Source organism: Leptomonas pyrrhocoris, assembly GCF_001293395.1.
Source record: "Leptomonas pyrrhocoris isolate H10 chromosome Unknown, whole genome shotgun sequence".
Classification (NCBI taxonomy): Eukaryota; Euglenozoa; class Kinetoplastea; order Trypanosomatida; family Trypanosomatidae; genus Leptomonas; species Leptomonas pyrrhocoris.
The window spans coordinates 128,623-153,247 of NW_015438370.1; the positions used below are offsets into that span (position 1 = coordinate 128,623).

The following is a 24,625-nucleotide window of genomic DNA, read 5'->3' on the forward strand; positions in this document are numbered from 1 at the left end:
GAGGAGTACACCTAAGTTCAGATTATTTATTTTTGGAAGAGAAAAAAAAACAACCCTTTCCCCGGTGGTTTACGCCAGAGGAAGAAAAATGACGACTGCGCTCAATCGAGGCAAAAGCGGCGTCACTCGTTCATCTCTACCTTATTATTATTAACGTTCCGCGGATGAATGTGGATATTCGTTTGCTGTGAACGATGACGTAGTGGAGAGAGTAATAATCAGAGTGAAGGCGAGGTGATGTTGTTGTTGTTTTGCTTCGTTTGGTTTTGGTTGTGGTGCCTGCGGTGCCCAGGCGCTGCCATCTCTCTCTATCTGTGTGTGTGTGTGTGTGTGCGTGTGTTTTCTTAAAGGCAGCATTTGTAGTTTTGGTCGTTGTTGCTGTACAGCCGCTTTCTCTTGCCCGCCTTCATCGCGGTGTCTCACGAATTCATCTCTTGCTCTCTTTCCCTTTCTCTCTTTCCCTCGCTGTCTTGTGGACTGCGCACCTGCGCCGCTTCAACGCACGGCACCCTCTCCGCCCGCCCTTCACTTTCTCGCTCCGCCGCGACGCCCTGCAGTGTCTCATATAGTTGTGTTCATTTCTTTTTTTTTTTGTCTTCTCCTGTGTTAGCTCGCGGTGTTTTATTGTTTCTTGTTTCTCCCTCCCTTCATTCCCCTTTCTAAGCTAAGCTTATTCCCGAAGCCTAGTCGATCAGCCACAGACGCAAAGCAGTCGCAGACGCACGGAGCCTCGCTCTCTCCGCATCCGTCCCAACCTGTTTGTGTGTCGTCACTCATCTCACAATACCAAAAAGAAAGCTTTAAGAAAAAGAAAAAAAAAGAAAGCATGTCGAAGGTGACCTCCAACGCTGCCGCCTCTGGTGGTGAGGTGATCGGCCGCGACGGTGACCCGACGGTGCGCAAAGCCAACGCGCAGAAGCTGAAGGCCGGCTACACAAAGAAGAAGCGCTTCTTCGAGTGCTGCTATCTTTCGGCCTCGACGCTCCTGTGGTGCAGCAACGTCATCTCGTGCGGGCGCTACTTCGTCTTTGCCTCCGATGCGAACCTCATGCAGCTTGTCTGGATGCCGCTGTTTATCATCGGTGCGATGTGCCTGGCGGATATGGTGTCGGGCCTGGCGCACTGGGGCCTCGACACGTGGGGGACACCCGACACGCCGGTCTTTGGCAGCTTCATTCGCAGTTTCCGCGAGCACCACGTGGACCAAACCGCCATGTGCAAGCACGACTTCATCGAAACGAACGCGGATACCACGCTGCCGCTGCTGCCCGTGCTGCTGCTTCAGTACCTGCGCATCTGGGCGAACAACACCAGCGGCAACGGCTACGTGGCGAACCTGCACGTGTCGAACATCGGCCTGCACGTCTTCCTTTGCACCTTCTTCGTTCTCGTCGCCATCACGAACGAGATCCACAAGTGGTCGCACCAGGCGAAGCAGTCCTTCCTGGTGCGTAAGGCGATGGGCTACGGCATCCTGCTCTCGCCGATCGCGCACCGCAAGCACCACAAGGACCCCTTTGACCGCAGCTACTGCATCACGACCGGCTGGCTGAACCCGCTGCTTGACTCCACCAACTTTTGGCGCCACATGGAGTCCCTGGTGACCGCACTGACGGGGGCGATTCCGCGCGCGAATGATCAGACGATGCTGGGCAAGTAAAGTAACAGTAAAAAGAAATCAAGGATAGTCATATTAATAATAATAACCGTAACAACAAGCGCCGTTTTATCCCTCACCTTATCTTTTTATTCAACATCGCAGAGTGGATTCGGCGCAAAATGCAACGGCGAGCAAAGCGAAAAGGGAAGGTCAACTATAGAGAAAAGATGAGGATCGAGGCAACGCAAAGCACCGCGATCCGCAGAGAGAAGGAAAGAAAGAAAACTTGCGTCTCTGACTGTTCGATTCTAACGTGTGGCGACTCTTTTTTGGTTCTTCTTTCTGCGCTTCACGTTCCGCATAAGGCGCGTTTCTTTTCTTTCGTACTTTGCATGCTGAAGGACGTTCCCACTGTGTTTTCGTTCCCGTTATCCCCTTCGCTTTCTTCTGTTATTTTCTTATAAGTCTTACACAAGCAGGGATGAAAGTCAAGAACGGATGTACGTACAACAGCTTCTCCCGGTCCCGCGCGGGGAGGGGAGCTGCCTCGTTTTGATTTTGTTTTGTTTGTTTTTCCTTTCAACGGTGTGTGCCGTTGTGGCGGCTCGCGGGTGAAGGTTTTTTCTTTTAATGCAAAGTGTCTTCTTCTTTTACCCCTCTCTTCACCAGAAGTGCATGAAAACGTGGAGAAGGGCGTCTTTCTCTCCTTTTTCAATTTCACCTGATTCTTTTCCCTTCCGTTTTTCCCTATTGCAGGTTTGTTTGTGATGACGCTCGGCGTGCGCATGCAGTTCAACTCCGCAACGCTCGTTTTCGTAAACAGCAAAAAAAAAACAGAAACAGAAAGCCCTTACCAAAAATATGTTTTCTTCTCTCTTGTTTTTTCTCGTTTGGTGCCTTGGGGAGCTGTCCTTTCTTGTGTTGGATGTTCTTCCTTCTCAGGCAAGCCCATCAAAACAGTTCATCATTAAATATATATTTATATATATTTGTATCTATAGTAAAAGGTACCCGACGGCCTCTGCTTCTCCAGCTCTCTCTCTCTCTCGCTCTCCGCTCGAAGCACTTTTGTTGTGAGCATCGGGAGTTTTCTCCTTCTCCTCCCGCTTTGGTTGTTGATTGTACGGTTCTTTTTGGCGCTCTTTTGCACGTGGCTCCCGTACCGTCGTTTTCCTTTTACGATTATTAGAAAAAATATCTTCTTGTTGTTGATGTCGATGTTGATGATGTTCTTTTGTTTTGTTTTTGATTGTTTGTCTTTCGCTTTTTGAGTGGCGGGACCGCTGCTCGCACGCACCCACAAGTTTTTCACTCTCCCCCTCCCTTGGCTGCTCGATCCGCATGGGGGTGTGTAAGTCAGAGTGACTGTGGGTGTTCAGCGAGTCCTGTATATATATATATGTATGTATGTGTTGTTTTGTGCCCTCAAAAGAAGTCTAAAGGAAAACAACGACCGGTTTTTTCTTTCCTTCCATAGCGTGGACGCATCAACTCGATGTTTGTGGATTGCCGGCGCTGATACAGGCCCACCTGATTCGCCTTCCGCTGTGCGACGTTGTCTGACTCGTTGTCTGTGTGTGTGTGAGTGTGTGTACGTGTGTGTGTGCGCCTGTATGCGTGCCTGTGCCTGTGAGTTAGGGTGTCGCTCCCCAAAGGAAGAAGAAGAGAGAAAAGGACAAATACACGAAGGGTGATGACCGGGCTGACTGCACGTTGTCGGGTAAGAGGGAATAGAAGAAGTGTGTCGCGTTGCTCTTTCCCAAGCACAAACCCCCGCCCCACAACGGTATTCTCACTTGCAAGGGACAGCCCATCGGAGAGGTGAGAACGGCGCCTCCTCGCATTCTCTGTTTACGTTGTGCGTGTGAAGGGCACTTCCGGGAGCAGACTCCTCCTGTCTCGCCGCTTTACTTCGCATGAACGGCTGTTTCGTTCCTCTTCCTCCTTCTTTCTTTGTTCTTCTCTCTCCTGTCTTGGCGGCAAAGGGCGCGGTCTCGTTGTTCAGAGAGCACACACACACCAACTCCCACCCGTTGGATTTTTTTTTAAACAGTCTGAGTTTCCGCTGATGCCGCGGGACAGCAAGAAAACGAAGTCATCCTGATACGCAAGCAATAAGCCGAAGCTTCCCGCACACAGTCTCCTTTTTCTTCTTTTCTTTTTTCAAATAGCATAGAGCGTTTCTTCACCGGTTGCGCCACCACGTCATAAGTTAGAGAGGTATTGTTCTTCTTCCTTTCAGTAGTACAGCTGTTCATGAAAGCCGTACTCCAAGTCGGTCCCGCGCAGTTCATCGTGGACGGCGCCACCTTCCACCTGCTCTGCGAGGACATCACCCAAACGCTGAAGGCCCTCCTGACGCTCAATGAAAGCGACGTCTCATTAACGCTGCACCTCGACGCCCTCGAGCGCTGTTTGGCCGACGACGCGCAGCGCCTGGTGGAGGCCGGGGTGCCCCTGCCGCGTCGTCTTCCGCACGAAGGCGACGACGTCGACCTGTCCGTCGACGCGGGTGCACCGCCGCCGTCACCGCCACCGCGTCGGCTTAGTGTGAGTCGTGGCGTGCGCGAGCCCATCAACGTCTTCTCATCCGATTCCTTCGACGCGGCCGAAGCGCTCCTGCAGGAGCTGCAGGCCCGCCTCCTCGAGCAGCGTCTGCTCCTAGAGAAGTGTATTACGGCGGGGACGGTCGCGCCGAACGTGGAGAGGCACGAGTCCAGCGTGCGGGACAGCAGTGGAGAAGTGGTGAAGGACGGTGTTCGTAGTGGCACCACTGCGTTGCCGCGACGAGTGGTGCCGCTGCCGCTGCTGCGCATCGACACGTACCTGTCCTCCTCCGTGGATGTGCTACCGGACTACGACGCGCAAGGGCACCGTCGGCGCAGTTCGCTGACGGTGCTGGGAACTTCATCCCTGCCGTTGTAGAGGAGAGAGACTGTGTTTATCGTTCTCCGTATCGCTGTTTTACCACTGCACTTTCCTGCTCCGTCTCCCAATCGAAATATACAACAACATAAAGAATTCATCTGCCTTTTGCAGAAAAGTTGGGCTTCTTTAAGTCGTGACGTGTCTGTTTGTTTGGTTGGTTGTTTTCGTGGTGTGCGGCTCCTCCTTGCAGATAGCGTCGCATGCGTTGCCGCCTGTCCCCTCGACGTACTCACCTCTCCTCTTTCTCTCCCTCGCTTTGCAGCTCAACCCTTCAGACTGCGTTGAGCACGCACAGGAGGTTTGCTCTCATTCGTTTTTCTTTTTCTTTTCATGCGTGTGTGTGTGTGTGTGTGTGGCCGCAAATCTGCAACGGGCATTGTTCAGTTGCACGTCAGCCGTTCGTTTTGTTTTCCTCCTCCCTACAGTCATTCTTGTACTTGTATTTGTTGTTGCTGCATGTATCGCTCAATGTTCTTGTCTTCCCTCCTATTCAGATCCCACGCACACAACATCTCATAACTCGCGATGCATCGTGGGTTTCCTCTACGAAATAGATTCTTTTATATGTAAGCAACGAGCTTCTTCTCATTGCCATCCCCATCACATCCGCCTTCCTGGGAGCTTGCGAAAGGAATGATTGAATGTGAAGTATGGTTTGAATGGAATCTAAGTGAATATCATCTTCGGGGACTCCTTTCTACTTTCTTCTCCTTTTCCACGGACAGTCTTCGACTTCCGCCTTGTTCTCTCTTCTGTTCGTTTTCCCGCCCACCCAGGCCCACTCCGCCCCGCTTTGAGGGCGGACTAATCTTGTTTTGAAGTCTGCCACTGCGTTAGTCTTGGTTCCCGTTCCACGTGAAAAAGATACTAATAAATAAATCAATATGATATGTTGCTGTCTTTCGAAAACTAATGTTGTTGTAAATGACCCCGAGTGATCGTGAGGGTCGTGGTTTATCCCTGTACCGAACGTAGAAGTTAAGGGAGAGGAAAAACCAAAACGCCATTCTTCTACCTCGTTTCTTTCTACTAACTTTTATCTCTCCCCCTTCTCCATCTCATCCTACAAACATAAACAATTATTCCTCCAAATATATATATAGTGCGTTGCTTTTGTCGGTTTATCGCACTGCTAATACTTCCTAGAGTCCTGTTTTTCTCTCTGTTCTTTCTCCGTCGGCTGGCACCCCGTGTGGACGTACACACAGACACACAGACACGCACGTTCTTGGCATGACAGGAAACGCCGCGTACGTGCAGGTGGTGTGTTGGCCCCACACCGTCATCGTCGAAGAGTACAACGTCTTCCGCACAGCGCAGCAGCTTCTGGCACAGGTGCTGCCTTCGCACATCTTGTCCATCACACGCCGACTGTCCGACGCCATGCGACATGCTCGTGTGGCACAACACACGCAAAACAGCGGCAGCGATGATGATGAGCGTTGTGGGGCTGAAGCGGACGTGGACGAGGCGGCAGCGACGTGCATGGCGCCTCTCCCGCTTACAGCAAGTCTCCTGCAAAGATATCTGCAGCAGCGCGAGACGGAAAATCGAGAGAGCGGCGGCCCGCACACGGATAGCGACGAGGACAACAGTAAAAACGCCAACGCTCGAGCTGGCGAGGATCCCTCGCTGACGCTCGTCCAGTGCGGCGACGACGGCGCAGCTCGCTCCTCCGCCCCTCCGCCGCTGCCCAGCTCCCCCCACGGAGGCTGGCTGACGGTGCAGCCGGCTCTCGAGTACGTATCGGCCACCTACGGGCCACTGCACGCCGTCACGTGGCCGCAGTGGGAGGAGCTGCAGGCGCTGCATGGTGCGGAAGTTGCTCCCGTCACCGCGGATGCAGTGGCGGCGTCGTCGGGTGTATTGGTGGAAGTTGTATTGCTATGGTGTCACGAAGGCACCGTGTACCGCGTCACGCCGGAAGAGTTGCGTGTGGTGGAGACGAAAGGCAGCGTCGAGGCCTCCTCCACCGCCGCTCCGACGTCCTCCGCATCCTTTCTGACCTGCAACGTGGAGCTGGAGTACCCGCCCGGCATCCTCCTCTCGCGCAAGCTGCCGCTCCCTCTTGCCGAGCCGCTCCTGACGCGGCGGGAGCTGATCGAGCTGGTGCGACGCACCGCAAACATTCGGCAGCACCAGTCACTGCGTGTGGCGTACCGCGTGTGGCCGCGCCTGCTCGGCGGCGTGCCGGAGTTAGGGATTCCTCTCGGGATGGAAAGCGTCAGCACGAATTACAACGGAAGTGGAAGCGCGGGGGGCGGTGCGTACACCCCAACAACCGGTGGTCCGCCGCTGCGCGCCATCGAGAGCGATTCGGCGGTCGCTGCGTTTGTGCAGGACACGCTGACGCACGGGAGCGCGGCGGTGCGCGTGGTGGCGGTGCAGAGCGCACGCGCGGCTCCTCCCTCTCCGCTACCCACGACAGCACCTGAAAAGCGTCAGGAGCTCCAACAGCGGGTTGTGGGGGGAGGGCGTCGTGCGGACGCCGCGGCCGCACCGGCGTCGAAGGGGAAGATGGCAGGTGCTCTGAAAATCGCCTGCGAGGCGAGAGGTGCCGCATTACCATCATCATCAACAGCAGCAGCAACGAAAACGGAAGCTACGCCTGCACCTGCCTCGACAGGTGTATCGGACAGGTCTGCGGTGAGGACGACACAGACGATGAGCTCTGCGATGCCCGCTGCGGCGCACCAACCTCGGCCAGCAGCACCACCATCGTACACGGTGATGCCGCTGCCGATACAAAAGGGCGACTCGAATTCCGAAGAAGACGGCGAAGGTGAAGGAGAGGATGGAGCTTCTCATAATCCTCCGCCTTCCGTCACGAAGGGGAGCGCAGACGGCGATAACGATGCCCCGCTCTTGGCGAGCAATCGTGCCACGAACCGTGTACCGGAGGCAGTACGCAGCACCGCGCGGCACGACGCAGCAACCACCACAGCAGCAGCAGCCTTGATGCCGGTAACCACCGCAAACACAGCGGCGAACTCCACGCCCTCCCCCTCAGAGGCGTGCAGCCGGCACTCGCACACGCGCGGGCCTGTCCTGTCAAGTGAAGGCGACGACCTCGTGCACGCTGATGACCCGCAACGGCTATCCGGACAGACGGGCACGGAAGTGTGTGAGGAGGTCCATGAAAGGGAAGGGGGGAAGGACAATGTGCCGCAGCGTCAGCGACAAGAGCAGCTGCTGTACGCCGCTGCCGTTTTGAATGTGGGTGTGACAGAGCATGCCTTCACAGAAGTCAACGAGGAAGGGGAGGCGTCGAGCAACGACAAGCCGCCTACGGGCTCACAGGATCGCACTGCCGTTGCGGAGGAGGACCTGCGGAGGAGGCCAAATGTGAGGCAGAACATCGTCAACGAAGGCGACAACGACACAGCATGTGCGAAGGAGGGGAGGAAAGCGGTGGAAGGGTCAGCGAACGCCCCTGCTGCGGTGGCATTCATCGTCCCTACTCCTCCCCAACAGCAGCCAAAAGCAGCAGCGCATACAAGCAGCGTTGGCAGAAGCAGTCTTTTGGACCCCCACTCCATGGTCTTTGTGCGGTACGAGGTCGAGCCCACCGCCGTGTACGTCTCGGGCCCTGTGTCGCAGGCGGCGCTGCAGCAGCTGCAGGACGTCATCTTCCGTCGCTGCTGTGCGCCCCTCAGCTCGGATGCAGACGCGCCGCGGCCACGCTTCCACGTCCACGGTGCCGACGATGCACACGTCAGCAACGTCAGCGGAGCACAAAATGCTGCTGCATTAGACGGGAGAGGGACGGAGATGAATTATACGAATAAGAAGAATAACAGTAATAATAATAGTGACAGCACGTCATCCGGTACGCTGTCGCACGCCGAGTACGTGCTGCCGTTGTACGCGTACACGTTTACCCAGGCAGAGGAAAACACGCTGGAGCGCTGCGTGGCGGAGGTGATGGCGGTGTACCAGGGGCTGGAACAGCTGCCGGCGAAGGAGGCGGCGGAGTGGGCGCAGGCGGCCAGCTTTAGCGTCGCCGCCACACCGGCTCTCGGAGGAAGAGAAGCGACGCTGTTGTGTGCGCGGAGCGAAGATACCTGAGGCCTTCTTTTTTTTTCTTCTATGTCTGCTTTCAATTCTGTTTGTATTGTTCCCGTGTACGCGTACACCTAGAACATCCCTTGCTGCTTTCCAGTGAGGTATATATATTTCTCCTTCCCGTGCGAACAGACGCGAAGAGAAGGAACAGTTCTCATATATATTGTTATTACTATTGTTGTTGTTCAAGGGAGTGGTGAAACAGGGAAATATACTGCAGTGGATTCACGATGCAGTGTGGCCCGCGCGCACAGGACACGGACGCGACTTCATCGTAGCCTGAGAACGACGGGGGATAAACAAGTGAGTAAAAAAAACGGATCGCCATTGTTTTCGATTCGTGTTCTCTGATCGGCGTGCTCGGTGACAAAGCACCTTTGTAGACGCCCCCGATCCGACAGTGAAGGGCTACTTTTCATGTGTACTACGTGCTCATCCTCCTTCAATTCCTTTGTTCTCTCCCTCTCTGTGTGCCTTTGGTATTTGCCCTTCTTTTTTAATATCGGTTGACGCATGCTCTGTGCGGTGTACACAGTATATTCCCAGCACATACATTGGGGAGGATTTTTTTTTTAATTCCCCACATCGGCAAACCAAAGAAACACGTATTACCATTATTATTGTTGTTGTTTTTTCTTGAATGGCCTTCAGCATGCCCTCCGAAGTCGACGGTTCGCCTGATCCGGTTCTCATCCTGCGCGGCTCCGTCCTGACAGCAGCGGAGGAGCAAAAGAAATGGGCGCAGGAGGCGCTGCTGGCGGTGGAGTCCAAAGCCGCTGTCATGCAGGAGTGTATCGACAAGAGCAAAGGACTGTGCAATGTCATCCGTGCGGCAGCGCAGGTGCTGGATGAGCTGCGAACGAACCTGCTCGAGCCACAGAACTATTACGAGCTGTACATGAAGGTGTACAACGTGATGGAGGGTTTTGCCGCCTACCTGGAGGACGCCCATCGCGCAGGGCGGCACACGTTGGAGGACATCTACGAGCAGGTGCAGTATTGCGGTTACATTGTGCCGCGGTTGTACCTGCTGATCGCAGCCGGTGCGGTCTACATTGAGATGGGAGAGCAGCCGGCGCTGGAGATTATGCGGGACTTGGTGGAGATGTGCAAGGGCGTGCAGCACCCAACCCGAGGCTTGTTTCTGCGCCACTACTTGTTGACGGTGATGAAGGGCAAGCTGCCGGGTGACCCTGGCCGGCCGGTCAACGAGGACCCCAACAGCGAGGCAGGCGGTACCGTCGCCGATACGGCGAACCTGCTGGTGCAGAACTTCAAGGAGATGAACTGGCTATGGATTCGCATGGAGGCGGGCAGCTACGTGAACCGCAACGGTGGAAGCACGAATAGCTTGTCGACGAACACCTTGACCCCGCAGCAGCAACAGTCAGCTTCTGCGCGACTCGCCTCTCCCCACCCTTCCTCCTCTAGCTCTGCTCCGAACTCGCCTCTCAGTCCGCTGAACGGGCAGCAGCGTACGTTGCGGGCCGCGCAGCGGACACAGCAAGAGCGCCGTGCGATGTGCGTGTTGGTCGGCATGAACCTGGTCCGCATTTCGCAGCTCGACGGCATCACGCGCGAGGTTTATGTGAAGACGCTTCTGCCGCAGCTGCTGTCTATCATGGTCCGCTACTGCGAGCCTCTGGCACAGCAATACCTCTTCGAGGTGCTGATTCAGGTGTTTCCGGATGAGTTCCACCTCTTCACCATCGACAAGCTCTTTGACGCGATCAGCAGGACGGTGCACGGGGTCGACGTGCCGGGTCTGCTGCGCTCGCTGATTGAGCGGCTGTGCAGGTACGCGATGGACGTGCAGGACGGTGTCACCGACGTTTCGAGCCCCGAGGAGGAGGCACAGCTGCGCGATCTGTTTCCCATGCTGCTCGATCGGCTGTCCAACATGCCGGTCAGCTACCACGCGCATATCAAATGCCCAAACGTGATAAAGCGCACCTCTGCGATCCCGCCGCCGGCGCCGATGCTGCTCGGGACCTACGTGAGCACCGTGCGGCATCTCGTGACGGTCGCGCTGACGCTCTACGGCTCCTCGGCGAAGCGGCGCACCATGGCGCTGTCAAACATCGTAGATGTCGTCGCGGCGAAGTTTACGGCGGCGGCAGCGGCAGCGGCAGCGGCAGACTCGGGCAGCGATCCGAGCAGCGGTATGGGGGCTGCTTCTTCGTCTGCTGCAGAAGCCGCCGACGGTCACCCCAACAGGGCGGCGGACGCCGAAGCGCGAGAGGAGGCGGACGAGGAAGGTGGAAGTGACAGCCGCACGAAACGCACCGCTGCGGGCAACAGCAAGTCTGCCGCCGCCACTTCTTCTTCTTCCGCTGCCAAGTCGAAGAAATCTGCTACCGCTGCAGCCGAAACCGCCGGCATCAGCCCAGCCGCGGCCCTCGCGGCAAGTCAGTTCATCGTGCACATCATCAACGACTGCTGCGCGTCTGTCGAGGAAGTGCTGGGCATGGAGGGCATCGAAACGCTGACGGCGTGTCTGCCTTTCCTGGAGCGTCGTGATGTAGCCATGGCGGTGTGCGACGTGGCGCTGCGTGGCAGCACGGGTGCGCCGCTGCTGCCGGCCGTGTCGAAAGCAGCCACAGTGAGGTCGTCCTCCTCGGTGGGTAACGTCGCGGTGTTGAAGCCAGCGGTGGTGGTCACCGCCCCGCCACCGCGTCCGCGGCCTCTCACCGCTTTAGAGGACGTCGCCCGGCTGTTTGAGCTGCTCGATCCCCTCCTCGTCGATCAACCCGACACCCCGTCCGATCCGCAATTGATCTACAAGTACAACCCGCAAATGGAGTTTGTCGACGAGCAGCATTGCGTGTGCCGGGTGCTGCACTTGCTGTCGAATGAGGATCCGTCCGTGTATATGAAGATGCTGACGGGCGTGCGGAAACTGCTGTTGCTAGGCGGGGCCCGACGGATCCCGCTGACGTACCCCACGTTGATTGCACTGCACCGGCGTGCGGCAGTGCGTCTGCACAACCAGTATGTCATTGCGACGAAGTCAAAGAAGCGCAGCAAGGGCGCGGAGGCGGTCCATCGTGATCCGGCGGCTGGGGCGGGCGCCGACGGCGGCAACGGAGAGGAGGAAAGTACGGAGAACAGCAATGCGACGCAAAACACGGAGGCAGAGGTCATCGATGAGGCGGTCACGGCTGCCTACACCAAAAACATCCGCAAGTGTCTTTCGCATTTGTACTCAGGCGACAGCAAGAGTTTATTGGAGGTGTACGCGGTGGAGATGCCGCTGCGGGCGCTGTCCGAGTACGTCACGTGCGCTCTCACCGCGGAGGCGTGCGGGCAGAGCGAGACGAGCTACACCCTGTTCGCGGAAGCGCTGACGCTCTACGACGCCCACGTCGGCGACACACCGGATCAGGTCACCGCGTTGGTCGACTTCGTGAACGCGTTGGCGCAGATGACGTCCATGCCGGAGGAAAACTACGAGGTCCTCGCGGCGAAGGTGTGCCAGTACGCGTCGAAGCTGCTGAAGAAGCAGGATCAGAGTCGCCTCATCGCCGTTTGCGCGACGCTGTTTGCTAAGAAGCAACTCTCCCAGGAGAACCAGCAGCGGGTGCAGGAGTGCCTGCGCCGTGCGTTGAAGCTGGCGGGGCAGGTGCTGGCCCTCCCCCAGCTGCAACTGTACGTGCAGCTCTTAAACGTGTTTCTGCACTTTTACACGGCGAAGATGGGCTACATGGTGTCCGTGGACCTTGTGAACGAGCTCGTCGAGAAGATAAACGAGGCGAGCGAGGCGCAGCGGGAAGCCGTCGCGGGGGCGGCGTCGAATCTCCCGGATGCTGCCACGACGACGACTGCTGGAGAGAGCGCGGAGGGTAAAGAAAAGGACGGTGCTGGTGCTGGTGCTGCCGCTGCCGCGGCGGTTGCTGCGAGCAGCGACGGAGAGGCCGCAGCGGCGTTCGCCAACGTTCGTCTGGTGTACCGCAACATTACCAAGTACATTCGCTCTCGCCAGTCAGCGGAGGAGAGTTGGGGTGCCATTGAGGTGTAGCGCGCGCGTACAATTTTTTGTTATTATTGTTATCATTTCTGGACTTTCGTTTGTGCAAAGTGACGCCGCTCCGAGCTTCACCCACCGCCTCGGTCGGCCAATGGGACGTTCACTTTCCTCCTGCCATGTGCGGTGTTACTCTTGTGAGACGTCTTTCTTAGAATATTATTATAGAAAATAGTGATGTGCACATGTCTGTCTGTGGGTTTGCTGTGGAGGCCGTCTTTGCGGCGGCCCCTCCTCCTCCGTTGATGGTGATGTTTGCTGTGCGATCGCCTTACCGTCCTTTTTGTGTTTTCACCTTTGCTTTCCCGGTCATTTTGTGGTGGGGTATCTCTCGAGACTTACTCTTGTCGTTGCTGTCGTGTCGTGGTGCTGTTCGAGGCTCTACCGTTTTGCTGCAACTTGAAGAGGAACACAACCGTGAATGCTTGCGAAGGCCTCTCTTGCGCCGCATCGCCGTCTTGTGTCCCCACGGTGAGGGTCTTTTCCATTCCCCCTACTTCCCTCCCTCTCTACCTAGAAGGAAACCTACACAGGATGCGCCGACTGCGAGCGCGTGTTGTAGTCGTTGGTGTTACTCCCCGTCCGTCCTCCTCTGTCCTTCCCTTTCTTTCTGTTTCCGTTGCTTTTCATTCCGTTCTCCATATTCCTGGAAGAAGAGGAGGGGAGAAGCGAAATGAGCTCCTTGGCCGACCAGCTACGCTCCGACCTCGCCGCGCTTCGGAACTGCATCGTTGCGCAGCGCCTCCACGCCGCGGCGTCGCTTCCCCTACCCGATTCAGAGACCCTTTCTGTTGTAGCCGCAGATCAGCAGCACCCGTTACAGCAGCGGTCGCCGCACGCCAAACCACTTTTGAAAAGTCAATCATCAGCATTATCATCATCATCCGCAGCAGCAGCAGCAGCAACCTCCCCTGTCGATCCCTTGTGTCAACTGCAGGAGGATCTTCAAGCCGCTACCGCCCAACTCCACGCCGAACGTGCGGCAGTGGCGCAGCTGCGCATTCAGCAACGTTGCGATGAGGCCGCGATCCTCCGGCTAACCGAACAGACGGAGGAGGTGGATGGCCAACTCGCGCAGGCCACGTCCGAGCGCGACGCCTGGCAGCAACGGTGCACCGCCGTGGAGGCGATCCACGCGAAGTGTGCGGTCCACCACTCCTGTGTGCGCGAGCAGGTGGAGGCGCTCCAGCAACACGTAAAAGATGTGGAGGCCGTTCATGCTACACTCACGGCATCCGCAGCGGAGCTTCGCCGTGTTGCCGCGCGACTGACGCAAGAAAACACACGGCTGCACGAAATGTTGAAGGGTCATGCGGCGGAGCTGTTCCGACTGTCCTCGGTGGAAGTCGATCTACGCGCAGCTCAGCAGCGCCTGTGCACCTTTGAGCAGCGGCAGGAGGAATGGGAGGGCGAAATGCGACGCCTTCAGGGCTACTTTACTTCCGTGAAGGACGAGTACGCTACCGGGATGGAGTTGGTGGCGGCGCTGCAGCACGAGCACCGTCAACTGGAGGCCGCGCTGGCGCAGAGCGAGGCGCAGTGTAACGGATGGGCGCAGCTGTTTATGGATTCCGCGGTGACACCTCCTGCAGGTAAGGCGGACGACACGCTGTCAGACGGAGGGAAAGAGGAAGTGGAAGATAGAGTGGCGTTCGATGATGCTTCGAAGAGTCCGCGTTCGCCTCTCGACACGGAAGTACCATCAACTACCACCTCCTCCACACTTGCAAACCTTCAGCGCCGACAGGCAGACACAGAAGATGACGACGTCTCCTTTGCAGCGGAAGAACGTCGCGATGGTGCACACGGTTCACGTGAGCACCGCGCCGCCTTCACGCAGCAGCTGGAGGCAAAGGTAGCCGACCTCGCTGTGCAGCTCTTCGCAGCGCAGGCACGCGCAGCACAGGCAGAGCGGCACGTGGAGCAACTCGCCCAGGTGCAGTTGGTGGACATGGCGGTGCTTACGGAGCTGAAGGCGATGGTGTGTGTGCTGCGTCCCCAAACAGAGTCCTTGGCCACGTACAATGCCCAGCTGCAGGCGCGGCTGCTGGCGACGGAATGCATGACAGAGCCGCTGATGGAGTACGTTGTGCAGCTCGCCACGGCGTACACGGAGGAGGTGTGTCGCCGTTGCAATCCGCAGCTTTGTTCACCAGGGCATCGGGAAGGCGGCGGGGAAGCGGTGTTGAGTGTGAAAAGCAGCACAGATGCCGGCAGCGCGGAGGAGCGCGGTACGACGGTGCCGCCGCCTGCGCAACGCGAGCACGTGCCGGGGAAGCGGCATCGGCTGCGTGTCACCGCCCTTCAGCCTCGACGTGGTGCATAACGTACGACGAGCGACGCTCCTTCGCTTGTTCGTTTGATAGGTTCAATGGATGTGTTTAATGTATATTCATCTTTGCGTTTGTGTTGCTGCTCTCCTCTGCTCTTTCATTTGATCGCACATGAAATACCACACAAAGAAAACTCACTCCCTCTCTTTCTTTCTTCTCTTCCGCTGTGATGCGGCTGGCTGCCGACCTCGCCCTGAAATACACGGCGGCGCGCATCTCTCTCGCCGGGCGGTGGCGGCAACGAATGCAACGAAAACTGCTGACACGCTCACGCACTCGTTTGGTTGTGCTCCCCACCCCACTCCCTTCGTTATTCCCGCTCCTCATCCCTTCTGTATCTCCTTCGTACATCCATATATATATATATATATTAGAATCGTCGTCGGTGAACTGCCCATTTGTCAGTTCTGTCGTAAACCTGTTTTTCCTTTTCCCCCCAGGTGATTCCTGCATGCGTACGTGCGCGTGTGCGGTACGGTGGAGAGACGCTTAATGAAAGAAAAAGGGGAAGCTTATTCATTGTAATTAAGGCATTTGTGTGAGTTCCGTTGGCGCAGGCGCCGCAGCACCACATTTTTCGCACACACACACCGCAGCCTAGGTGGGAGTCCTCCTCGGCACCAGCGACACACGTGAATTGACTGCTGTTATTGTTGTTTTCTCTTTTCACTTTTTTCTTCTTCTATTTATTTAAAAACAAAAACCGAGACAATGGTCCGTGAAACGGAGCTGTACGAGGTGCTGCAGGTCTCCGTCGAGGCCGACGAGCACGAGATCAAGCGCTCCTACCGCAAGCTAGCTCTCAAATACCACCCCGACAAGAACACAGGCGACGCGTCTGCGGCAGACATGTTCAAGAAGGTCAGCAACGCGTACGAAGTGCTCAGCGACCCCGAGAAGCGCCAGCTGTACGACAAGTACGGGAAGAAAGGTTTAGAGGGCGGCGCGGGCAAGGGCGGTGGCTTCCACGACGCGTCGGATATCTTCTCCATGTTCTTCGGCGGCGGCGCACGCGAGCGCGGGGAACCGAAGCCGAAGGATATCGTGCACGAGCTGGAGGTGAAGCTGGATGACCTGTACAACGGTGCAACGCAGAAAGTGATGATCTCGCGCGATCGCTTCTGCGGGGCCTGCGGCGGCACCGGCGTGAAGGCGGGTGCGCAGCGAAACACGTGTGCGCAGTGTCGCGGTCGTGGGGCGCTGCTCCGCACGCAACAGATATTCCCCGGTTTTCATCAACAGGTGCAGGTGCAGTGCCCGAGCTGCAACGGCGAGGGCGAGACGGTGAGCGCGGCGGACGTGTGTAAGGGCTGCCGTGGTAAGCGCACCGTGCGGGAGAAGACCGTGCTGGAGGTGCACATCGAGCGCGGCGCGCACAAGACGGAGCACTTCACCTTCACCGAGGAGGGCAACCAGGAGCCGGGCCTGCGCTTGGCGGGCGACGTGCTGATCTTTTTAAGCGTGAAGCCGCACCCAGTGTTTCACCGCGTGAACGACCACCTCGTGATGCGTTGCCCCATCACATTGCAAGAGGCCCTTTGCGGGTTCGAACTGCCGCTGGAGCACCTCGACGGTCGGACGCTGACGGTGAAGGCCTCTCCAGGGCAGGTGGTGCACGGCAACAGTGCGTGGAGCGTGTACAACGAGGGCATGCCGATCAAAGGCACCGGCGGCCTGCAGAGGGGTAAGTTGTTCGTCTGCTTCGACGTGGAGTGGCCGGAGACGCTGCCGCGGGAGCAGGTTGACCAAATCGCAAAAGCCCTGCACGCCCCGGAGAAGCTCGGCAAGCTCGGGGGGCAGGTGGTGGAGCTGAGCGAGTACCGGAGTAAGGCGAAGGCGGGCGGCAAACGCAGAGGCGGTAAGAAGGGGAACGGAGCGCGCGGTGCGGCGGCGGGACGTGGCGGTCGTCGTCCGTCCGCGCGTGCGGAGGAGGAGGACGAGTTTGAAGACGTGACAGATGATGAAATGGAAGACGACGAGCAGCAGCAGCAGCAGCGGTACTTCCGCGGTGGGGCGCCGAACTTCGGCGGTAATGCGCAGACGGTGGAGTGCTCGCAGCAGTAACCAGATCCGATGAAGCGCGAGGGAGCGCACATGAGCACGTCGAAGAGAGCGAACAGAGAAGGATTTCGTTGCTGCCATCCGTTGCTGTTTCAATAAGAAGGAGGAGGAGGGTGTTTGGGTGCGTGTAACGTGGGTGGGGTTTTTTTTTTTGCTGAAACAACAAAGAAGAAGTACAGAACGATGAAAAAACAAACATCGCCCAGCACACGCGTTCGTTTCCTTCATTTGCTCGTTGTTGTTACTCTGCTGTAGTGGTGTGTGTGTGAGTGTGTTGGCAACACCAATCCTGTCGTGAAGGTAATACTTATGTAAGCGTGTTCTCGCTGCGTGTTTTTGTGTTTGTTTTCGGTGGTGTATACGTAGCTGTGTTGACGTCTCCGTGAACGGTTCACGTGGAACTCACGTGGCTCTCCGCTCTTCTCCTGCATCGGCGTGGTTGTGTCGCGCTCCTCATCACTTACTCGCTTTCTTTTTGCTCTGTATTTGGTTTTCGTTTTTTTGCTGAGATACATCCTAACGCTTCTCCCTTTGTGCGGGGAGGGGTTTCCGCCGTGCGCTCCGTGTGTCTCTCTGAATACATTTATATGTAACTCTATTTGCTAAGTCAGATTTTTCTCCTGTCTTATTTGTATGTTTTTGGTAAAGAGTAACTGCCTTTAAAACCCACAAAAAAAGGTATTCGTAGGTGAGTGTTCCGAAGGGAAATTGTTACTGTGGTTGTGGACGACGACCCGCTTCGTGCCTCCGGTGCGTGAAGGGACACACACAGAGAGAGAATGCAAACAGCGGTAACACAATGTGACGGGAGCTGCACTCGCTGCCCTCTCCAGTCACTCGTCCTGGCAGCTCTGCCCTCCGTGCGCCGCTTCGCCTTTCGTTTCGACAGCCCCGCTGACTTCTCGTGCTTCATTTCCCCTCTTTACACGCCCTTCTCTTTCCTTGCCTTCCCGCAACCGTTTGACCTCACGCACTGGGCTCACCTTGGAGACATCTGCAACCGAGGCACAAGAGGACTGTTGTCCGTCAGCTGCTACCGATCTGCTATCTCAACCACACCACCACGATCACCACCGCCAGCGTCGTAAGACGAAAGCAATGCTCAAGCGGCAGTCTCTGTGGGTGCCGGTGGTGAAGCACAACCCTGCCTTTCTCGACGGCTTCCGCAGGTTCCTCACTAACAACCCCATTACCATCCTCAGCTGCTCGTTGATGAACGTAAAGCCTGAAGACATTCACGTTGCCCTTGTGCCGGACGCCCGCCACCCGTCCAAGCAGGTCGCAGCGATGATGGCCTTTCCGGTCCGGGTAGCCCCGGCGGCCTGCGACAACGTGCATGATCACGCGCACCACGACAAGCCTGTTTTACGCCGCGAGATCGCCTTCGGCTTCGCGACGACGGTCTGCGACTCATTCAATTCCCTTCACGTGATGGAGCGACTATTACCGCATTCTAATGCTCACGTGTCGGTGAACATCCAGTCGCAGATGACACGGCCGTTGCGTGAGGGCGAGACGGCGGTCGTGGTCAGCTCGATCGACAAGTTCGGGAAGCGGCTGGTGTACTGCAAGGCAGAGTTCTTTGTGGAGCCGGCTGAGGGGAGCGGTGTTCTGACGCCTGAGTTCGTAGAGCGGGAAAGGAACTTGAGGACCGTTGACGACCTGCGCGCTGCGCTGATGTATTACGAGAAGACGATGAACGGAACGCACGTGAAGTCGATCCTGCCGGATGTGAAGGCGAAGTGAATGTGTGCGAATTCGACGCGCGCGGTTTGGACGCGAAGCCACACATGAAGTGAGAGCTGAACGGGGGCTCAACTCCGCCCCTCTCCGTCTATTCCTTTCTGTTTTGTGTGACGGTGAGATTGGTGCTCCTTGCTTCTCCTTCCGTTTTCTTTGCTATATTATCGGCTTCCGTTGATCACAAGTACATCCTGATGTTTTCTTTGCCGCCGTCGCAATTGCTTCGACGTATTATAAAAAGCGGTATATCGATATCGTGGTTTAAGCGATGCCGTCGTGGGGCTGTCACGTGTGGGGGCGGTGGTGGCTCACCTGCGGACGTGCAGTGACGGCGTTTCACACGCGGGTGCGTCTGTCGGCGAGTTGTCGAAGTCCCTTATTTTTAACAGCGGCGAGATGTGTGCCGTCGCCTTTCCAGCTTTCTCTTTCTCTCTCTTTGCATCTGACGCCCTGCTTCTTCGTTCTGGCGGGACCCTCGTGCAAACGAATGCACGCACGTTGAGCAACCACTTCCTACGTGAAAGGGTAGGTATATACGTGTATATCGGATTCGTTTTTTTCTTTTCTGATACCTCACAAGAAGGTCACTTTGCGATGGCCAAGAAGAGACGGCAGCGTAGCGCCAACGCGGCCGCGGCGCACACCGCCGACGCCACCGTGTCAGCCCGACCTCTCCTAATCGCCTCCACCACTGTCGTGACCGCGCAGGAGGCGCTGCAAACCGCGTTGGAGAGGCTGGATGCGATTGCACAGGAGGCGCACGTTTACACTCGCCAATTGAAGCAAGCTGAGCTGAGCAACGGGAACAGCGCGCCAGCAGCGGCAACGCCGACGGCCTTTTCTGCTTCCTCGTCTTCGACTGTTCCGCCGCACAAGCGCCCGCGCGAGGATGGTGACGATATCACGGATAGCAAAGCAGCGCAGGCGGTGGTGGTCACCGCAGCGTCGCTCTCCAACTCCCGTCTGGACGTTTTCGCCGCCACCTCGACGTTGCAGTACCGCACGTTGTGCACCGCCGTGGCCGCCTTTGGCCTGCAGCTGCTGCCGTCCCTCGAGGACGTCTCCAAACGCGTCACGCTGGCGGTCTTGACACCCGCCTTGTCCACACCAGAGGCATGGGAAACGTTCGCGATGCTGTGCACGACGTACCGCGCAGGCATGGCACACCCTGTGAACGAGATAATGGAAAGCCTACTGCGTGAACCCGGCGTGTTGCTGCTGGACGCGCCGCAGCTCGTGCCGGCGTGGTACGCGGAGACCTACGTGCACGTGCTGCCCGGCGGCTGCGCAGCGAACACAACGACCGCGACGTTTGGCGGCCTGCTTTCGTTCGCGGAAGATCAGAAGGTGCGTGACACCTCCTCAGAGAGTGCTCCTGTGCAGCATCTCGTGCGAGTGCACACGGACCGTGCAGCGCGTAAGCTGTGTGCGTTGGTGGACATCATCTACGCCGCCGGCGGCTACGTGCCGTCGTCCACGCTGCAGCAGATGGCGCTGCGGCACGTCATGGAAGTGGTGGAGAGCGGCGTGCTGCCGTGCTACCGGAGCGCGTCCGAGTCCGGTGAAGAGACGGTGGCGGTGTTTCACACATCATCCGCCGCAGCACCAACCACACCCAGCACAAGCGGACACGCAGAAGCGAGCAGCGAGGGTGCCCAACACGTTCTGCGCTGGCGTGTGCCGCCGGCCTGGCACGCGGTGTGCCTGCAGCTGCTGGAAGCTTTCATCTTCACTATCCACCCTGCGGTGCCGGCGCAGCTGCTCGTCGCCGTGTCACACATTATGAACGTCGTGTCGGCCCGCTTGCACCGTGGTGTTCCGGTTCTCTGCGACGACGATGCTCCTTCTACAGAAGAGCCGAATGAGGGAGCAACGAAGGAGACGATGGCGCCGCCGTTGCCGGTCTCACACGCAGTCAACGCAGCGGTGGTGCGCCTGGGACACGTACTGCACCTCCTACAGCACCCGGTGGTGCTCGCACCCTATCAGCCGCCGCAGCTTACGTTGGAGAAGGCGAAGCGGCGTGTGTGGAGTGTCGACACAGAAGCGACGGCTTCGACTCCGACGGCGACCGCAGTAGCAGTGGTGGAACAAAAGGACGCGTCTCCGCCAACGTCTGCGCAGACGGCGGCGGCGGTTCCGGTCGCTCCTGTTCAGGCACCACCCACCTTAGGCGCCGCACCCGTCACAGCAGCTGCACCGCCGACGCCGAGCAGCGCGCCGTCTGTTGAGCGAACGCAACTTGCGGTGAAGCCGACTCCTGCTGTCCCACCAGCTGCGACGCCCGCAGCACCTTCGCAGCAGCCCTCTCCTGCATCAAAGGTGACAGCGCATAGCAGACAGAATGAGGAGGAGGAGAATGAGGACATCCCAGACGTTGTCCTTGAGGATTGATGTGCAGCCTGCCGGGCCGTAAGGGGCAGCGGATGATGGCCGTGTTGGGGAAATAATAAAACTATTTTTCTCTCTTTTAATCTCGACTAAGGAGTTGGCGACGAGTAGGCAGCGGGAGGCCGTTGTGTGTTGCGAGGCTGTCACGTCGTCGCGTAATAGTAACATAAAACTGTTGGTGGTTTTCGGAGCGTACCGGATGGGCCGTGCGTGTCGCCTGCAAGAAGGTAAAGCCACCGATTTGCTAGTGTTCTTTGGAAGGGGTTGGTTGGGCGCGCCTTTTAACTGTCGGGTACGAGCGCTCAGCCGTGCTCGCAACTGCGGATTTCAGCTTGCTGTTTACGTTGCGCCGAAGAGCTTGCTGCTCTTCGTATTTCCCCTGAGTGCGGCGAGCTTTTTGCAGATTGCTGTAAAGAGCGATGCCGCGAGGAAGCAAAGAAGAAAAGGATGAAAACAATAGCGGGCACAGGCAGACACACTTTCCTTCCGCCTACTTCTTCTACGACACACACACACACACACACACACACACATCCATTCGTCTTCTACTCACTTGAAGTTCCTTCGTTGTTGCTTTGTTTTGTTTGTTTGTTTGATTCTTCGAAACGATGTTGCGCCGAGTCGCCTTTGCCGATCTGCCACGCGCGCCCCGGTCGGTGCGCGTCCTCCACCACACCAGCGGCGGGGTCGTCATCGCCGCCGTGGCGTACGACCCGACACCGACGCTGACCCCCACCTCCCCCTCTCCCCCTCCGCCTCCGGGACCGCTCTTTTTCAGCGTAGTGGAGATGCCAGCGCCGAATGAGCGCGGGTTGCCGCTGCGTGTCGTGCACGTGCGGGTGCCGCAGCCGTCGACGGCGGTCAACTCTCTCACTCTGCTGCGCAGCGCGGATGGCGAGGACGTGTACTTGGTGGTGCAGGCGGTGGAAGCGGTGCCCACGCCTCCTCAGACGCAGTTCGGGGTATCGCCGAAATCTGTCACCACGTACGTGTACCGTCGGCAGGTGGTGAAGGTGGAAGCCGCAGGCGCGGATGCAGATCGTGACGGCGACGCGGAGGGTGAGTGGTCACAGGCGGAGAACGGCAACGTTGAGGGGGCCGATCTTGTTTCGTCGCCTGTCTCCGCCGGGGCAGCAGGAAGCGGGCAAGGCAACGGCACGGCCCACACAGCCGGTGTGCGGATACGCTATCAGCGACTTCCGCGCACGGTGGCAGACGCCGACGGTCCGCTATGGACGGCCGCGACGGCCTTCAGCGCAGCGGAGACGCCCATTTTCGGTGCCTCGGCACAAGCAGCCGCACCAGCGGCGGGGACAGGAAGTGTGGCGCTGGTGACGGCGAGTGCTGCGGTGGCGGCTTCGTCGTCCGCGAACCAGCTGCAGCTGTGGTGCCTCACCGGCACCCGCCTGGCGCTGGCGGCGACGTACCAAATCCCTGCTCTCTCTGGGTTTCCCATTTCACAGATTCTCACCGTGCCGGGTACACAGGACGCTGTCTTGCTGCGATGTCACAACAGTGTAGTGGAGGTGGATGTTGCGGCGCTGCGCAGCGGCTGTGCGCACTACCCACACATCGTCACTACGAATGCGTTATTGACGCGTGCCTGGCGATTGTCGCCGCACGATCGGCTGACTTCCTGCGACACGAAGGACGCGCTGCTGTACGCCGGCACTGAGGCGGGCGACGTCGTCGCATGGGACCTTCGCACGCCAACCTCCTCCGCAGCCAACGCGCAGCCGCTGACAAGCCGGTCGATCGGAGTGCCCATCACCGGCCTGTACGCGCCGTACGCCACAGGCTTCATCACGTGCGACGCGAGCGGCGGCGTGCGGGACTGGGTGGAGCGGGGCGACATGGCAGAGGAGGATATGCACGAAGGCACAAACGACGGTGCGGCGGCCTCGTCGCAGTTCCCGTACTGCTCGCGGGTGCCGGTGGAGTCGCCGAACGGGTTGGAGGGCTGCGTGGCGATGGAAGGGCACGACAACTTCGCGGCGGTGGTGACCGAAGGGGGTCGCCTGAGCCTCTATTTTTGTAGTTGAGCAACTTGGGTCGTCGGGTCACACACCCTACTCGTTATCCACGGCGGGATAACGCTCACTGGACAGTCTTGCTGAAGGATACGCCCTGCAATACCACGGGTCAGCACACGGAAGCAACCGTACCAATTCAAGAAAGCCGGCCGGGCTCCTGAAGAAAGACTGCAGGCGTGCCTCACAAGACCAGCACGGTTGCAGAACGCCGCACCTCTCTCCCTCTGTCTTCAACGTCGAAGGAGCGGTTGTGTTAAACGGGAGATCGGGAGGCGCAGAAGTGCTGTACCGACGAGACGGCTGTGAAATCCAAAGTAATTCTCCTCGTTGGAATAAAGTCACCTAAAGAAAGAAAAAAGGACAGAGAGTCGACGCGCTTTATTGTTATCACGGGCAACGTGTATTGCTCTTGCTCAGGCAGCTGAGGAGCCGAGCTTCTAGTGCAAGGCGTACTCCGGCTTGTGACGTGGCATGCCTTGCTGCACCTCTAACCCCTCCTTCCTCCCTCTTTCTTTCTTGGCTTTGCTGCCTTGTAAAGCTCCATCCTATGTCGGCTTTAACGTCCTCTACAGACTCCACAGCGGGTCGGAGCAGCAGCGGCGGCACCAACACCGGATCGACATCCACGGCTGTTTTTTTGCGGTACTACGTCCCTTTGCCGCTGCGTGTGGTGAACGAAGACTATGCCCTTGTTGCCGGGTTTCTCGGTGGTATTGTGATCTTCGCCGTGTACGTGAGCGTGCTGGTCTGCTTGCGGTGCCTGCAGCAAGCGCAGATGCGCCGGCCATCACTCGCACCCGCACAGCCGACCAACAGCAACCGTAGAGAACTGCGTCCGCGCGGCGTGGAGGGGGCGCTCACGCGTCACGCGCAACAACCGTCACAGCAGCAGCAACGGCCGCCACAGCCCCCACCACCAGCAGCAGCAGCAGCAGCAGCCGAAAGCAGAGGTGATGTTTCTGTGCAGCGTCTTTACGGTGCGCCATCGACCGTCGCGGTGCACTACGCACGCGGGATGCAGCCCCTGCACGCCGCCGGCCCTCCCACGAGCCCACCGCCACCACCACCACGGTAAAACAGAAAACAAAGAAATATAGAGAAAGAGAAAGGGGGAAAACAACGAAGACACTCCTTTATGTATTGCAAATGCTCGGTGAACCGACGGCACCGCTTTCCGCGTGCGCGGTGCGCTGTCTGTGGCTCTTTCGCCTTCTGCGGTTGCGCCTGCTGGCCTTCCGCCGCGCCGCGTCTGGCGTTTCGATTCCTCCTGTCTTCCCCCCCCCCCTGTTCTTTCGCCCAGGCCTTGGACCCCCTCTGCCGAGATGGGCTCTGAGGAAAAAGTTCGCAAACAGAAGGGTTCGAACCTTCGCGTGAGATCACACCTGCTTAGCAGGCAGGCGCCTTAACCACTCGGCCATATTTGCTTGCCCCGTGAAGGGGGCAAAAT

The 24,625-nt window shown here is 57.9% G+C and overlaps 10 protein-coding genes and 1 non-coding gene across 12 annotated transcripts; 10 read left to right on the forward strand and 1 right to left on the reverse strand.

The window, feature by feature from the left end:
- Window positions 1-555: 555 nt before the first annotated feature.
- On the forward strand, window positions 556-1,660 carry ABB37_06335 (ubiquitin-conjugating enzyme-like protein; the record flags this gene model as incomplete). Its single annotated transcript, XM_015804623.1, has 1 exon — window positions 556-1,660. Exon 1 carries the CDS (start codon window positions 827-829, stop codon window positions 1,658-1,660), a length of 834 nt encoding a protein of 277 aa, XP_015656601.1. The 5' UTR covers window positions 556-826.
- A 1,923-nt stretch (window positions 1,661-3,583) lies between these two features.
- Window positions 3,584-4,525, forward strand: ABB37_06336 (hypothetical protein; the record flags this gene model as incomplete). The annotated part of the gene is made up of 1 exon (XM_015804624.1): window positions 3,584-4,525. Exon 1 carries the CDS (start codon window positions 3,857-3,859, stop codon window positions 4,523-4,525), a length of 669 nt encoding a protein of 222 aa, XP_015656602.1. The 5' UTR covers window positions 3,584-3,856.
- A 1,104-nt stretch (window positions 4,526-5,629) lies between these two features.
- ABB37_06337 (hypothetical protein) lies at window positions 5,630-8,596 on the forward strand (the record flags this gene model as incomplete). Its single annotated transcript, XM_015804625.1, has 1 exon — window positions 5,630-8,596. The coding sequence occupies exon 1, from the start codon at window positions 5,762-5,764 to the stop codon at window positions 8,594-8,596; it is 2,835 nt and encodes a 944-aa protein (XP_015656603.1). The 5' UTR covers window positions 5,630-5,761.
- A 530-nt stretch (window positions 8,597-9,126) lies between these two features.
- On the forward strand, window positions 9,127-12,611 carry ABB37_06338 (vacuolar sorting-associated-like protein; the record flags this gene model as incomplete). Its single annotated transcript, XM_015804626.1, has 1 exon — window positions 9,127-12,611. Exon 1 carries the CDS (start codon window positions 9,234-9,236, stop codon window positions 12,609-12,611), a length of 3,378 nt encoding a protein of 1,125 aa, XP_015656604.1. The 5' UTR covers window positions 9,127-9,233.
- A 657-nt stretch (window positions 12,612-13,268) lies between these two features.
- On the forward strand, window positions 13,269-14,943 carry ABB37_06339 (hypothetical protein; the record flags this gene model as incomplete). The annotated part of the gene is made up of 1 exon (XM_015804627.1): window positions 13,269-14,943. Exon 1 carries the CDS (start codon window positions 13,291-13,293, stop codon window positions 14,941-14,943), a length of 1,653 nt encoding a protein of 550 aa, XP_015656605.1. The 5' UTR covers window positions 13,269-13,290.
- Window positions 14,944-15,322: 379 nt separating this feature from the next.
- ABB37_06340 (putative DnaJ protein) lies at window positions 15,323-17,014 on the forward strand (the record flags this gene model as incomplete). The annotated part of the gene is made up of 1 exon (XM_015804628.1): window positions 15,323-17,014. Exon 1 carries the CDS (start codon window positions 15,662-15,664, stop codon window positions 17,012-17,014), a length of 1,353 nt encoding a protein of 450 aa, XP_015656606.1. The 5' UTR covers window positions 15,323-15,661.
- A 985-nt stretch (window positions 17,015-17,999) lies between these two features.
- ABB37_06341 (putative mitochondrial hypothetical protein) lies at window positions 18,000-18,757 on the forward strand (the record flags this gene model as incomplete). 2 transcript variants are annotated; one of them, XM_015804629.1, is made up of 1 exon in its annotated part: window positions 18,000-18,757. In XM_015804629.1, exon 1 carries the CDS (start codon window positions 18,110-18,112, stop codon window positions 18,755-18,757), a length of 648 nt encoding a protein of 215 aa, XP_015656607.1. In that variant the 5' UTR covers window positions 18,000-18,109. The 2 variants fall into 2 exon arrangements, with proteins under 2 accessions (XP_015656607.1, XP_015656608.1); XM_015804630.1 differs by having other exon boundaries at window positions 18,022-18,757.
- A 392-nt stretch (window positions 18,758-19,149) lies between these two features.
- Window positions 19,150-21,148, forward strand: ABB37_06342 (hypothetical protein; the record flags this gene model as incomplete). The annotated part of the gene is made up of 1 exon (XM_015804631.1): window positions 19,150-21,148. The coding sequence occupies exon 1, from the start codon at window positions 19,349-19,351 to the stop codon at window positions 21,146-21,148; it is 1,800 nt and encodes a 599-aa protein (XP_015656609.1). The 5' UTR covers window positions 19,150-19,348.
- Window positions 21,149-21,702: 554 nt separating this feature from the next.
- On the forward strand, window positions 21,703-23,187 carry ABB37_06343 (hypothetical protein; the record flags this gene model as incomplete). Its single annotated transcript, XM_015804632.1, has 1 exon — window positions 21,703-23,187. The coding sequence occupies exon 1, from the start codon at window positions 21,754-21,756 to the stop codon at window positions 23,185-23,187; it is 1,434 nt and encodes a 477-aa protein (XP_015656610.1). The 5' UTR covers window positions 21,703-21,753.
- A 538-nt stretch (window positions 23,188-23,725) lies between these two features.
- ABB37_06344 (hypothetical protein) lies at window positions 23,726-24,253 on the forward strand (the record flags this gene model as incomplete). The annotated part of the gene is made up of 1 exon (XM_015804633.1): window positions 23,726-24,253. The coding sequence occupies one exon, from the start codon at window positions 23,726-23,728 to the stop codon at window positions 24,251-24,253; it is 528 nt and encodes a 175-aa protein (XP_015656611.1).
- A 268-nt stretch (window positions 24,254-24,521) lies between these two features.
- On the reverse strand, window positions 24,522-24,602 carry ABB37_06588. The gene has a single exon. It is a non-coding gene; the product is annotated as a tRNA-Ser (tRNA).
- Between the last annotated feature and the right edge of the window lie 23 nt (window positions 24,603-24,625).